Source organism: Dreissena polymorpha, chromosome 1 (assembly GCF_020536995.1).
Source record: "Dreissena polymorpha isolate Duluth1 chromosome 1, UMN_Dpol_1.0, whole genome shotgun sequence".
NCBI classification, from domain to species: Eukaryota; Metazoa; Mollusca; class Bivalvia; order Myida; family Dreissenidae; genus Dreissena; species Dreissena polymorpha.
The window spans coordinates 165,572,122-165,587,474 of record NC_068355.1 but is presented as its reverse complement, the minus strand read 5'-3'; the positions used below and the strand labels follow the sequence as shown (position 1 = coordinate 165,587,474).

General features: G+C 36.0%; 1 protein-coding gene across 1 annotated transcript; it reads right to left on the bottom strand.

The window, feature by feature from the left end:
* Positions 1 to 1,783: 1,783 nt before the first annotated feature.
* Positions 1,784 to 14,991, bottom strand: LOC127859501 (uncharacterized). Its single transcript, XM_052396992.1, has 5 exons — positions 14,768 to 14,991; positions 12,132 to 12,290; positions 9,122 to 10,095; positions 6,671 to 6,768; positions 1,784 to 4,882 (listed from the first exon to the last, which is right to left on the bottom strand). Exons 1-5 carry the CDS (start codon positions 14,875 to 14,877, stop codon positions 3,899 to 3,901), a joined length of 2,325 nt encoding a protein of 774 aa, XP_052252952.1. The 5' UTR covers positions 14,878 to 14,991; the 3' UTR covers positions 1,784 to 3,898.
* Between the last annotated feature and the right edge of the window lie 362 nt (positions 14,992 to 15,353).

Below are 15,353 nucleotides of genomic sequence, written 5' to 3'. Positions count from 1 at the left end.
ATGCCCCACCCCTTGGCAGCCATGTTTTTCAAGCAAACGTAACCATTTTCGAACTCATCCAAGATATCATTAGGAAAAATCTTCTGACCAAATTTCATGAAGATTGGACAATAAATGTGGCCTCTAGAGTGTTAACAAGGTTTTACAATAGCCATATAAGGAAAACTGCCTCGCCCCCTGGCGGCCATGTTTTTTCACCGATCTAGACCATTTTCGAACTCGTCCGAGATATCAATAAAACCAATGTTTTGACCAAGTTTCATGATGATTGGGCAAAAATTGTGACTTCTAGAGTGTTCACAAGGTTTCTCTATAGCCATATAAGGAATACTGCCCCACCCCCTAGCGGCCATGTTTTTCAATGGACCGGAACCATTTTTGAACTTAACCAACATATCATGTAGACAAACATTTTGACAAAGTTACATGAAGATTGGGCATCAAATGTGACTTCTACAGTGTTCACAAGGTTTTTCTTTTTTTTTACCTAGTGACCTAGTTTTTGACCCAGCATGACCCAGTTTCGAACTCAGTCGAGGTATCAATGGAACAAATGTTCTGACCAAATTTCATGAAGATCAGACAATAAATGTGGCCTCTAGAGTGTTCACAAGGCAAAATGTTGACGACAGACGACGGACAAAAGGCGATCACAAAAGCTCACCATGAGCACATTGTGCTCAGGTGAGTAAAAAATAATATGTCCTACACATTCACTGTTGAGAGGACTTATTGAACGCAATACCTGTGACACTGGCCCAAAGGTGAGGGTCACGCTGTCACTACCATAATAACTCCTCAACTTGCATCTGAGTTGTCAACAGGTGCAATGGTTTGAGAATTGTTCGTACTGCTGCCCCCGTGAGGGTGGACCTGTTTACCTCAAAACAACTGTGTTGTTTTCCCTCTCAAGTATCCAATATGCAAATATGGAGGATCACAGGTCAATGCCATCTCTTAACATTGTGGAGAAAGAAATGTCAAGTTACAAGCTCTGTGACTGTTACCTTGGACTGGGAGATAAATAGGAATCTTCCTTTATTCCCATGTAACCAGAATACCAATGCATATGATCTTAGAGGAGTGTTTTCTATATTTAAATGCTTCGACATTTTATTAAAATTAATTAGAACAGTCATTGAATTTGACAAAAACCCTCTATAGTCTATGGCTCATTTCAAGGAGGTGCAAAACTTGTAAAATGTATCTCCATATTTGTGTACTTCAGATCAGACTTAGAGACAAAAGGCTTCAAATTGATATATTTAATCAATTACCAAAGTTCAAGGGCACATAACTGTGCAATGACTGCACAAAAGTTAGGTATTGCACTTTTACATACATGAAGCATAAGAAACAACTGTATCAAGTTTCATTTTGATGCACATAACACTTCTCACAACACAAAGAACCAATGTACTAGATACATATATCCAAAATTCAACTAAATTCAAGGGCACATAATTCTGAAAAGAATATCTTGAGATACATGCAAATAATGTCTCGCACTTAACTATCAATAAAGTATCAACAACATACAGTGTATCTATAGTTTGAATTTGATAAGCAGAAAACTGAGAGACCAGTTCACCGTTATACACCGTTAGATACTGACGGTGTATGGGATATACACCCTCAATACTTCAATATCGTACTAGAGCTTCATTCTCGTATGGTATGAAATTACAGAGGGTGTATATCCCATACACCGTCAGTTACTAACGGTGTAACTAATAATACCTCCTTAAACCTTTACTGGGGTATAGACAAGAAAGTGAACACATGTATTTCATATTTAATATACAAAAATATACAAAAAATGTTTCACTCATGTGAAATAAATTAATTACAATTTCAGGTGTGTTAAAGTACAAAATTTTAACAAATTAGCCTAGGTACAATGAAAACAAAACCTTTCATAGTACCTGAAAATTTCTGTCTTCCCAGAGTCCCGCTTAATTATTTTAGAAATATTTTTTGCCCCAAGTGTTAAATTAGCATTATTAAAAGGCTAAATTTAGTTGTTGTTTTTTCACTCTTCATATGAAAGCTGCCAAGGTTTTACCATTTTAAGTCTCACACAAACACACACACAATGCTGACTTTTTGACTATCTTATTTCATTAAAGTACACAATTTAATAAATGCCCAGCAATATGATAAAACCACTCGAGCTCGCGTCATTTTATAATCAGATTAGTGTTCAATGGATAAAAGCATTTAATACCTTCTTACTCTTTACATGAACAATTAATAGATTTCTGTTGCCACAACATACATTATAGGTCACAGTTATGTTTATTTTAATAGAAAATCTTTTAGTGATTAAAAAAGTATTCGATAAATATGATAACAGCTCTACAACAAAATATGTAGAAAAAAAGTACCCTATCAGCCTGATATATCTGTACAGCAATTGTTTTCTTTCTTTATAACACCCCTACATGTAAAAGGCACTTCTCCATTTGAGGCAAAATTACAAAATATCAGTTTTGTTCCAAAGTGCATTACATGTATATGCAAGTGGAAAAAAAAGAGCTCTGAAACTGAATACTGGTATTCAGCAAACAAGAATGTTAGGATTAGTGTATTGGATTTGTGCAATTAAGTACCTTGCAGAATTCCCAAATCTGAAGATTTCAAAATGTCAATGTTCCAAATTTCAGGGGTTTTGAGCTGACTTTTTCCTTTGGCGCGGTACTGGTACTTTTCAAATTAGGCACACAAAAAAGCCTCTGTTAAGTACATATTCTTCTAAAGTAAAACAGATGTAGGCATCAGAACTTTAAAAACAATTTATAAAAAAAAATCAATGCCTACTTTTTTGTAAGTATATTATAGCTTGATTATTTATATTCCACCTATAAATTATTCATCATGTCAAAACAAAAACATTCCAAGTAAGATGTAAGTTAAAGTGATGCCATAACAAAACTAAATGCTGCACAGGAACCATTTATTATGGAAAGAAAACAAGCAAAGGTCCATGGTTTAAACCTTTCATTAATGTAAGAGAAATGGCTGGTATTGTGGCATTAAAGTTGCACATAGCAGAAATAATATGTATTGAAAGTCTGAAATTTATAAAACAATTAGTGTATGTTTGTTGTAACTGCAGGATAAAATAATACATGTCTAAAGCAATAGATAACATGTTCATGTGAAGAACACATAATCATAAAACAAATGAGTCTCGCTTTGTAAAAAGGGGTTTTTAAAATGCACAAGCGTAAAGTGTTGTCCCAGATTAGCCTGTGCAGTCAGCACACGCTTGTTAGGGACAGCACTTTTCACTTAAACAGGATTTTTGTCTAGAACAGTCTTCCTTTAAACAAAAAATACAATAAAAGCAGAAATAGACGTCTCTTCTTAGCCTGTGTGGACTGCAGAGGCTAATCTGGGTTTGACACTTTAAGCACATGCATCAAACGCCCTTTTCGCAGACCAAGGCCTACAAGTAATCCACACTTATTTGCCAAGCTTGATTAACATTCACCTGATGCTTTTAATCAAAAACATTCCATTCAATTTAATTGATTCATTGTTATTACCTGTAAACATAATTCATAGCTATAAAATGTTACGATAAACATCCCTCATGTTCATACTTAATTTTTGATTGTTGAAAAATCAATATGCTATAAATAAAAAATATATGAAGCATTTTAAAAGCATGGTTGACAAGGCTGGCCACCTTCCTTTTGCCAAATAATTCAATGACAACCATTCATATAAATCGCTCAAGATTCATACAACCTACAAATGAACAGAACTTCAATGCAGTATGGCAAACATGCCAATTTAACCATTCAACAGATGATCTGAAATTGCCTCTTAAAGCAGCATAACCGTTGCATACATTTTGACTCTAACACCATGACTGGCACTTACTGCCACTTCATTCATCTTTTGCCCTTTTATAAAACAAGAGATACGCATTTTCCCTAATTTCCCTGGTGGTCATTTCGTAGTCAATGTTCACCTCCCATACCAGCTCATCGTCAAACTTGTACCATATTCCGTTTTCAGAAAGGCAGTAACAGATATAATGCCCAAAGTTGGTGGACTCGGCCCCCAGGTGAACACACACCCCGTACAAGTCATACTTCTTCACCCTCTGCCCAGGCGACATGTCCTCCCTATTTGTCACATTGTCATACACGATGCTTGTGAGATCGAGACCTTTCACTGGAATACTGACTGCCGAATTTATTTTCCGACTCTGCTGTGTGAACTGATTGTACGAAAATCTCATGAGCTGTATAACAAGACACTCTGGAAGCTGACGCAACAGGCACCGCCGTTCAATTTCTCTTATACTCCGCGAGGGGAACACAAACCTTGAACCTTCACCTACGGGTGTGGACGTCCGAAATACATTGTCATGAAAACCACTATCATTTAAGCCATCAGGTCGAGGTATGGGGGACATGCATGATGAATTAGACAACAATGTGGAATGAAATGCTGAGTCTACGCTGCCTTGCGAACTTTGCACAACTTTGGATCTCAAGTTTTTCTGATGCCCTGACGGAGGGCAGTGATTGGCTACTGAGTTTGTCTTGTTGCAATGACCACACTGAAAGCCCTCAGTCCCTGCTAGATGTTCAACATTGCAGAACTTTGTGAAGCAATCTTCCACGTGGACAAGCCCTGAGAGATCCCGGGGACACACAATAGGTACGGGCAGTATGTTGAAAGTCTGTGTGGTCACAGTAAGATGGTTGTCTATAAGGCAATGGTAGGCCTCCACCAGCTGACCTGTAAACAGGTTGTCCACCACAGAGTGGTTGGACTGTTTGTAGGTCAGCCATTCTAGGTCCGACAGTCTCTGTATTGGCTCTGCATAGCTGTCGTTGTTGAGACCATTAGCTGAGTCAATCTGTGGAACAGAAAACTGCATTAACATTTGCCTTACTTATAACTGGTTGTTATACAGGTATTAAAGGACCATCACCATTTATGTTAACATGATATATTATTAAATTAACAGGTCAACAAAGTTTGGCAAGTAAAATTACTTGTGTTAAACATTAGCACCAGTCTGTGAGCACTCCACTGGTGGTTCATTTCCAGAATCAAAGCTTTTATTTAGAAAACATGTGTGTTACTTTATCCAGCTTCCACTTGTAACATTAAGAACAGAATTGCTTTTAGGATCAAATATTTAATTTTAATGAAATAATAGTATTCCGTTTTATATTAATTTACTCTTTTTACATTAGATAACAAGAATCACTCCCGTTAAAACCTTTTTAACACATTTGTTGTTTTTTAAACAAGTACAATTTACTGTTTCAAGATACCTTAATTGTGTCATAATCTTTCAACAAGGCATTAACTATTTAAACAGGAGAAAATAAATCAACAACAATAAATCAGTTACATTTTAAGCTGGACAATAACAATCGCTATTCAGAAAATAAACATTAAAAAACTTCTTTAAACAAGAAACCGTCTGATGCTCCCCAAAGGTTGTTTTTTTTGTCACAATATTGCACTATATATTCCGATAAAAGGAAACTTCTTGAGGGGCATAACTTTGGACAAAATAATACAATGGATGGTTTAGCAACTTAAAAATTTCAAAATGCCATAACTCTCTAAATAAATCATCTAACCATAACCCACAAATAACATGCGCATCTCCTCAAGGTAGTTAAGCTTCCCATAAAGCTTCATTGAATTCCAGTCAGTAGTTGGGGAGAAATAGCCTGGACATGAATTGCACTATATGTACGGTTTATAGAAAATTTCAAAGGGCCATAACTCTGTGAAAACTCATCCGACCTTAACCAGCTGATAATATGCACATCTCCTGTTGGTAGTGAAGCTTCCCATAAAGTTTCATTGAATTCTGGTCATTAGTTGCTGAGAAATAGCCCGGACAAGAATTGCACAATATGTAGAGTTAATGGAAAATTTCAAAGGGCCTAGGTTTTTACACTATATTATCCAAGTTATTTCTTTTTACATACTAAGTTTTCCCTAAAGTTGTGAATTTGTTTCTATAAAATATCAAATTACTAGTCTGTGCTGAAAATCTGTGATAACAAATATATGTGACATGTTAAACTGTGATAATCAAGCAATATATTATATTATATTATAGTCACATTAAATCATATTTTAAGTGTGAGGCTGTTGCTGATCTGTTCCCTTAAAATCTAATTTGAGGTGATACGCTTCCTTAAGACAATTTTATATTTTTTCACTTTTGTGTTCATTTTCCTTGTCATATCATATTTTATATTATTTTATGGCAGTTTTTATACCATAGGTTTTGATCAGCAGAAATCTCACAAATGCCTTTAGTTAAAATTTGTTATGTAATTTTGAAAGATAACTTGTATATTATGTGTTTTAAAACCTGAATAAAAATCAATCAATCAATCATAACTCTGTGAAAAATCATCTGAACCCACTGATAATATGCACATCTCCTCTTTGTAGTGAAGCTTCCCATAAAGTTTCATTGAATTCCGGTCATTAGTTGCTCAGAAATAGCCCGGACAAAAATTGTGCACGGACGGACAGACGCACACAAACACACGCACGGACAGAGGAGGAGGCGACTATGATATGCTCCTCCCAAAATAAATTTTGGGGGAGCATAAAAAAAACTAAAAATTTTCATGTTAACAACAACATACACAAAAAAAAAACCTACCTCCCTCCTGCATGCTTTCTTGAGATCACTTATCCGTCTGTCAGAGAGATCGCCATATATAAACTTCAACATCACTAAGTTTGAATCAGCTTCCACGTCTGCAAACAGAGCGTTAATGTAATTATTAGACAATGGGATTGGCTAAAACACCATGCAGAAGGAATTTCAACTTTCATTTTTACGCCTATTGGCGACCCCCACCTTTTCAGTATTTCCTGTTAAGAAGACGCATACTTTCTACATAATCTAAGGCCCAAACTAACATTTTATGGGCCAAAGGCTTGTGGGCTCCTGCTTACTTACATCCTTAGTTCAAACCAATGATAAATATTCAAACTGGATTTACATGTACATAGTTACATAAGTTTATTCCATCGGCACACAATGCTGGCACAGTCAGATGAATATTTAATATAACATGTTGAATGATTCAATTAAATTTTTGGCCAGGGCTATTACTGCTTAAAGCAAATGTTGCCGAATCAGACAGTTTTTAAATAGTGTTATATATTATACATGTAGATACATTTATAATATATGTATTGAAAATGGATAATGTTAGCCTCAAAATTTATTTTACAACTTAGCAACAAAACCAACTTTAGAAGTTTAACTTCTATGTTGCTTCAGATGGCAACTTGATGTTTGGCATGCATGTGTATCTCATGGAGCTGCACATTTTGAGTGATGAAAGGTCAAGGTCATCCTTCAAGGTCAAAGGTCAAATGTATAGCTTCAAAGCAGCGCAGAAGGGGCCATTGTGTTTCTGACAAACACATCTCTTGTTATGAACATTTTTTGAAACCTAAATGCGAAAGTGTGACGGAAAGACAGACGGTCCGATCACTATATGCCCTCCTTCGGGGGCATAAAAACAATTCATCAAGTATGCCTTCAATAGTCATATGAATATTTATCACTATTCAAACAGCTGCAAAACGGTTCCTTTAAAAATCATGGCAAAAACTGTGGCAAATGAAAAGCCAAATATGTTCCTGTGAAAGCATTCCTGAGATTTGATGCAAAAGAAACACATTTGCAACAGCTTTAACAACAAATATCAGTGATTTTTTTCAACTTTACAGTTTACAGCCTGTGCCTTTGTGATTCAGAAAAAAATGTGATACAGTGATAGACCATGAAATTGGAAAAAAATAAACATTATTAAACGATTATAAATAACAGTAAACTATACCATTTGTTTATAAGTGCATGTTTAACTGCTGTCTAAAATTTATATTATAAAGTGATATGAAACTAAATTGCTGTATAATAAACTCAATAAACCAATTATTGAATTTATTGACAAAGTTTGCCATACAGTGTTTTTTCCGTTAATTCGGTATTCAGCCCCATTCCAAATTGAAAAAAAAAAATTTCCCCAAATGTGACCTTAAAATTCCCAATTGAAGGTTTAAAAAAAAAATAATTAAAAAGATATAGATTTGTTTTCAACATTTTTTTTATCTCCCATCAACCCATATCAGTTCAACCTTATTAAAAATAATACTGAAAAACACTTCTATTCTCAATAAGAAGCATGTTTAGCAAAACAGCAAAAACAATAATTATCTAATTTTAGTCAAAATTTTTGGGGAAATTTTGGTAAGATTTTGGGTAAATACTTTTTGCCATTGAGAAACAGCCTTTTTTCTTTTTGCAATTGGGAAACAGCCTGTAAGAGGCTGTAATTTTGGGCAAAAAAAATCACTGAATATGTTTAATATACAATGTATGTACACACCCTCTCCTGATAGTCTGTGTAAGGACTTTTACAATCTTGAAACATAAAAAGGCTGACTATAAAAATAAAACCTAAGAATACAGAACCAACTTTAACATTTCAAATTAGCCTTGAACTGGGAAATCTGGTCTTAATGCATGTGCACAGTGATGTCCCAGATCAGACTGTGCAGTCTGCAATGGTTAATCAGGGATAACACTTTCCCCTTTATCAGAATTTGTCTTTTAAACAAATTTTCTTTAAACCCAAATTCTAGTTCAGAAGGAAAGTGTCGTCCCTGATTAGCCTGTGCAGAATCCACAACAATTTACACACATGAATTAAGAATAGTTTTTACAGAGCTTGGTACAAATGTACCAGGGCCCTCAATCTATTAAATCTGCCGCTGAAATTTGGCAGCAGTCCCCCACCTGAAAAGTATACTTTTTTCTCCTTTTGGGGTGAAAAATTCCCCCTAAAAAAAAAAAAAAAATTTTTTTTTAAATAGAAAGATGTGTCTCATGATTATTATATCTCAATTCTATTTCAATTTAATCTTTGCAAACATACTAAATTATGAAAAATGCAATGAATATAGTGCAAACATGTACAAATGTAATAATGAGAGAGTAAGTGAACAAATCCCCAAAAAGGGAAATGCCGCGAAAATTTCCCCTCATAAGGGCTGCAGACCCCTTCCCCCAAATTAGTGTGAGTGCGCTGTGTACCTTTGTTAGGTGTCTTCTTTAAAGCATTATGCAATGATTCCATCAGCCACATAAAGAACTCGGCAGTGTCTTGCTGATACTGGCGGACGGTGGGTGCAACAACAAGTCCTGAATTCAACTGGGCAACAGCAGCCCGAAACTGTGTGGGATCCAACACACCATCCGCCTGCATTTTCTTGCACTGGTCCATTAGTTCTGTGAGTGCAGAAATCATGGCTGACTCGGTCGCTGAACAATCCTGCTCATGGTTTATTTCCCAGTACAATTTGTCCACAAGACCTGGTGTACGAGACAAGCATTGTATCACACAGTTCAAGAAACACAAGTTTTGCCCTTCGTTTCTTAAACCAGCTGGTTTCTGAGATTTGTCCTTGTATCCGAATGCCGACATGAATCTGTTGCGTATATTGGATTGAGTATTTGAAAAGGAGTACTGTGGACTCTCGCGTGACTCAAACGTCCTAAGAGGTCTACGTTTAAGATCAGCTCTCCCTAGCCAGCTACTGACTGGTCTTATAGGAGAGCTATCAGGCTGAAAAATTGAGGCTTTTGAATTTGGTGTGCTTGAAAATGCTGGGCTAGACTCGTAGTTTTGTGAAGAGGGAGGCTCGAACGCCTTTGGTTTTTCAGTGTTATTTTGTAAAAAATCAGGAGACACACTCATACCAGGGTTATTTATTGCACCGACAGATGGATTCATACCACCCACATTCTGCTGCGTCTCTGGGGCAGGATACGGTGGAACAAACATTTTGTTCATTGAAAACACAGGGTTGACAGGTGCATTCATCTTTGCTTCTGATTTGCGAGTTATGAAGTCTGTTAGGCGGTTCAGCACAGGTTTGCTCACTGGAGCAGGCATGCTGATTTTCCGCCACATCTCCATACATTTCTGTTTTTCATTGATCAGCTGAACATTCTCTGTGTGATGCTGGTGTTCCTCCCATCGTTCAAACAGGTTGCGCCACCAGGTTCTGAAAAGATCAAAACAGCTAAAGGAACAAAGGCCATAGGGGTGAACTTTAAATCTCAGGAAGTGTCAACATGAATTCACAATCAAGTTTGCACCATGTTGTACAGCATTTAAAAAAAGAAAATGACTACCAAACATCATGATATTATGAGTGTTTATTTTATGCTTTCCGGTGGTTTATAGAGAAATATCAGTGAATTAAAACTGATAATTTCACTGTTTCAAAATTATAGATAATTTTTACTGTTTACTGTGAAATGACGTCATTTTTTTGACGAAATGACGTCATTATCCCCGCGAAATTCTTTCATTAAACTCTTTAACAATGTATATAAACTGTTAAAAAAGGCATAAAATAAAAAGAAAATTTGTTGGATTCGGTGGATTATTGCGCCACTCGTGAAAATATTATTTTCTATTATCACTTGTGAATTAAAATCAATAATCCACCGAATTCAACAAATATCCTCTATATAATATACATGTATGTAAAAATGTCTGTTGTCTTATGAGTCAACATCATTAATTACATTCTTATTTATTAAAAGAAAGTAATATATATGCAGTGTTCTGCCATGGATGCGCCCTTGCGTCATTGGCGCAAAAATAAAAGATTTGTCCCCACCCGTTTTCCGTATATGGGCCTGCGGGCGCAAACAAATTAAGAATAAAAACTAATCGATTCAATTTGTAAGTCGGTATAGTAATCGAGTGAATGTGTAACTAGAACCAATTATTTAATTGGACGTGACGTCATTTTGCAGCCAATGGTTAATTTACATTAATAACACTTTATTGCATTGGTAAGTTGAGATCATAACAACCAATCAGATATCAAGGAAATTTCCACACCTATCAAAATGGCGGAAAGTGACCGGCAGAAGAAAACAAACTCCATTTTAGTTTGTTCCTCCAGCAAGTTAACTTAGAAAATATGACGATAATAATAACAACATCCCAACAGAATCTTCCCAAGTCCCAACATCCTTTAGCAATGACAAAAAAGTCTGCCCCTAAATGTACATTCCAAGCAAATTGGCTTTGAAAATTGTCTTTGTCACTGTTTGACATTAACAAAATGACATGCATTTTGTGCAAATAGCACAAAAAAGAAAACACCTTTACTATCGGTAATTCTCAATATCGAACAAGGACTTTGACACGCAATGCTGAGTCCAATGACCATAAATCTGTTCAAAGTTTTATAAATATGCTGACAATTGTTTGACAGTTTTAAAAAGTTTTAAATATGTTCAAGTTTGAATTAGAAAGTTACATCTTGTGGACTGGCTCACAGTACGAAGAAATCAAGCAAATTTAAGTGTGCAAGTAAAAGGTAATTAGTTTCTGAAAATTTAATTCTGCTTCAAATATATTTCTGTGTCCCCAGATTTTTCCTTTTTGTCCCCACTTTTTAAACCCTAATGTGTCCCTGTCCCCAACAGTAAAGATTCACGGCAGAACACTGTGTATGGTATTAGGACAAAACAATTCTTTTAAAAAATGATAAAACATTGAAGAATAAAGTTCTGAAGAAGTTGCACTAGAAATAAGTGTTAAATGAAAATAATGTTTTGCTGTGAGCTCAAATACACATTTATATGCAAAAGGCATTAACTTTTGAGAAATCTGGATTATTTTGTCCACATTTCTTATTACAAGACCCTTATGCACAACTTGTTGGTACTACACCAAATAACAGTTAATGTGCTGGTATTGGCATACACTTGGTAGTTTGGAATTTCATCCAAGTTTAAATTTATAAAATAGTAGCCTTTTTCAGATAGTTAATATATTTTATTTATCATTCCTGGTTCAAATTTTTTATTGGTTACCAATTGAGAAAATTAAATGCTGTCATTAAAATTGTTTTTAGACATGCTTTTTAGCATAACATTAAATCAGACGGTCATGTGCCAAGATTTCATATATGTCTCACTATCACTTAATTTAAAGCCGGGCCCCAAGTACAACACAATTTTAAAAATTTCAATAATCAGATTGACACAAAATTTCAGCCTCAAAGGTTTTCATTACCTGATTTTAATTTTCCCAGCCAGTTGGGTGTACATCAGAGTGGTCAGGGTGAGTGTTAGACCAACATAGGGAGTGTGGTCCAGCATGTATATCAACAGACATACAACACCAAGTGCAAGGGATTCCATCAGCCATATTGTTCGCTTCTCCTCTTCAGTTCTAGGGAAGAACAACAACAAATAAGTACATGTATTAACTACATTTTTTTTTCACATGACTTGATGCAAACACTAGAAATAATCAAGAGCTGTGTTTGTGAAACACAATGCCCCCAGTGACCTTGACCTAGTGACATCAAACCATGTTTGAATGTAGGTCTCAATGAGACGGAGCTTGAATAGCGAATTGTATTGTGACCTTGTCAGGGCTATAGATAACTTTTGGGGTATATTGGGTAATCACACCTGTTTTTGACAACAATAGGGTTTTTGTTAATTCAATAGTTTAAGCAAAAATGTCCACCCCTAATTTTGAGCTTAATTGGGTTCTTCACCCCCGATTTGTTAACTCAATTGGGTAATTTAGGGAATGACATTCATAATATAACTAGGCCTAAAAGTTTTTGAGTTATCATCAGAAAACCATTTTACTGTTTAGATTCACTGTGACCTTGACCTTTGACCAAGTGACCTGAAAATTGATAGGGGTCATCTGCCAGTCATGGTCAATGTACCTATGAAGTTTTTTAATCCTAGGCATAAGCATTCTTGAGTTATCATCAGGAAACCATTTTACTATTGAGTCACTGTGACCTTGACCTTTGACATAGTGACCTGAAAATCAATGGGGGTCATCTGCCAGTCATTATCAATGTTCCTATGAAGTTTCATGATCCTAGGCGTAAGCATCCTTGAGTTATCATCCGGAAACCATTTTACTATTTTGAGTCACTGTGACCTTGACCGTTGACCTTGTGACCTGAAAATCATAAGGGGTCATCTGCCAGTCATGATCAATGTACCTATGAAGTTTCATGATCCTAGGCCTAAGCATTCTTGAGTTATCATCCGGAAACCATTTTACTATTATGAATCACTGTGACCTTGACCTTGACCTAGTGACCTGAAGATCAATAGGGGTCATCTGCCAGTCATGATCAATGTACCTATGAAGTTTCATATAGGCCTAAGCGTTCGTATGTTATCATCCGGAAACCATCTGGTGGACGGACTGACCAACGGACCGACATGTGCAAAACAATATACCCCCTCTTCTTCGAAGGGGGGCATAAAAAAAAACTACAGTAACAATGGTTACTGTATTATTTATACAAACAGAATTCAAAAAGGTACATGTACATAACAACAAACAATTACTGAATTTCTTATCAATGTTCATTCATTTTTGCGCTGAATAAAACCGAGTTCGTGAAAATCGCTGCACAATTGGTGAAGTTATGGCTGTTCAAAGCGATGCACCTCATTTCCGGGTCATTTTGAGTTGAAGACCTTGAAAATGAAAGTAGAAATCGGATGGGTCTACAAATAATTACAATAATACCCCAAAGATTGATAACCGCTAGAAAGACTGCCTTCTTTTGTTCATAGGACGGCATATAAACTTTCCGGTACATATGTATACAGAAAATAACCAGTCTAAAAAATTCTCCTGGCGTTCGTAAGAATTGCGTTTCTTGATGTATTTTTTACGGGAATTACGTTATTAAATTTGTATTTGTGTTTTTGTACGCTTTATTTAAAATCTAACTACGTTTTTGTTTATTTTAATTGCGTAATAACTCAAATACGCTTGTTATCTATACCCCTGCCGGGGCAATTGCAATTTACCGGCACGTTAAAGAACGGAAAAGCGTACCCTGACCCGCAACACCTAATAATCCCTTTATCCTATACATTTCCTAAGTACCGAGCGCTACCAACCCAACCCCCACTTTGTCAATAGTGGTAAACAACTGCGTACCGGTAAAGTGCAATCTAGCCGCCCTGCCTTGTAAAACATTATTTATGTAGTATTCTATGAAGGTCGGGACAAAGTGTGTCACATCAGGACACTGGGACAAACACACCAAAAACAGGACTGTCCTGCCAAGATCGGGACGTCAGGCATGTATGGCTAAAGAGCTAGCCAAACAGCACGGCTGTTTGAAGTGACCTTATTTTGGGGCAATTGCACTTTACCGGTACGCAACACTTAACACCAAACAGCATACCCTAACCCTTAACACCTACAACATAACAACCAACGCAACACCTTATAATCCTTTTTATCCATTATATTTCCCAAGTATCCGGGGCTACCGCCTCCAAACCCCCGCTTTGTCAATAGTGGTAAACAACTGCGTACCAGTAAAGTGCAAATCTAACCCTTATTTTACTTCACTAGCCAGAAATATCTTGAGAGAATTTTTTGGGTCTTTTTCAGCATTTGGGTGTTTGGGTTCCAGATCTACACCAGATCCTATTTTGCTATATATTTGCATTATAATAAACCATCAAATTGGGGTTATTAGTCTTCTATGAATAAAATTAAATCGAAATGTCACATGTTTTCGCGACGAAATAATTTAGTATAAAGTATACACGTTTATGAAATGAAATGATGAATAACATGTAAATCACATTAATCTGATTATTTAATATAATGAATGAAGCAAGTATTCGCTATATAAGCGCTACCTTGCTTCTTTTAAAGGAGTTTTGGCCACCGCGTCGACAAGGACGAAAAAAACAAAGTCGACGATCGAATCGACAAGGAATTTATAAATGGCTCCAAAGAGCCAAAGCATGATTGCGATCGTCGTCTCCCACAAGACGTTATATTTGTGAAATTATCCGAAAATCGGTTAATTGTTATTTCGTCGAGTTTTTTTCGAATTATGGCGTTCAATGAGCATGCGCAATTCTCAATATGTAGTGCCTCAAAGTAACAATAAGGCGAAAGATTCTCAACAAAGGCTACACGCAACTAAACTTTTTTTTTAATCCAAACAGACTAAAGACTCGAAGATGTTAACTACCTAAATAGCAAACGGTAACCATTTCCTCAACAGGCGAAATCATTCTACAAATCAAAAGATTTCTGTTATTTTATGCCACGATACACATAATTCCAGACAATATACCACATACAATTTTTAACACATGCGCTAAAGATCTTGCACCTGGTTTATGTTCAATCTTCCAAACATCAGTAAATAGTGGCGACCTACCATACGACTGGGTTAATGCGAATGACACACCGATATTCAAAAAGGGGACGTAC

Bases quoted from the DNA above. Each gene is read 5' to 3' on its own strand.
- LOC127859501 (XM_052396992.1), bottom strand. From the start codon at position 14,877: ATGCTTTGGCTCTTTGGAGCCATTTATAAATTCCTTGTCGATTCGATC. The intron at 12,291-14,767 runs GTAGCGCTTATA...GTTCTTCCCTAG, and splicing joins ACTCCTTTAAAAGAAGCAAG to AACTGAAGAGGAGAAGCGAA. The intron at 6,769-9,121 runs GTACACAGCGCA...CTCTGTTTGCAG, and splicing joins AAAGAAGACACCTAACAAAG to ACGTGGAAGCTGATTCAAAC.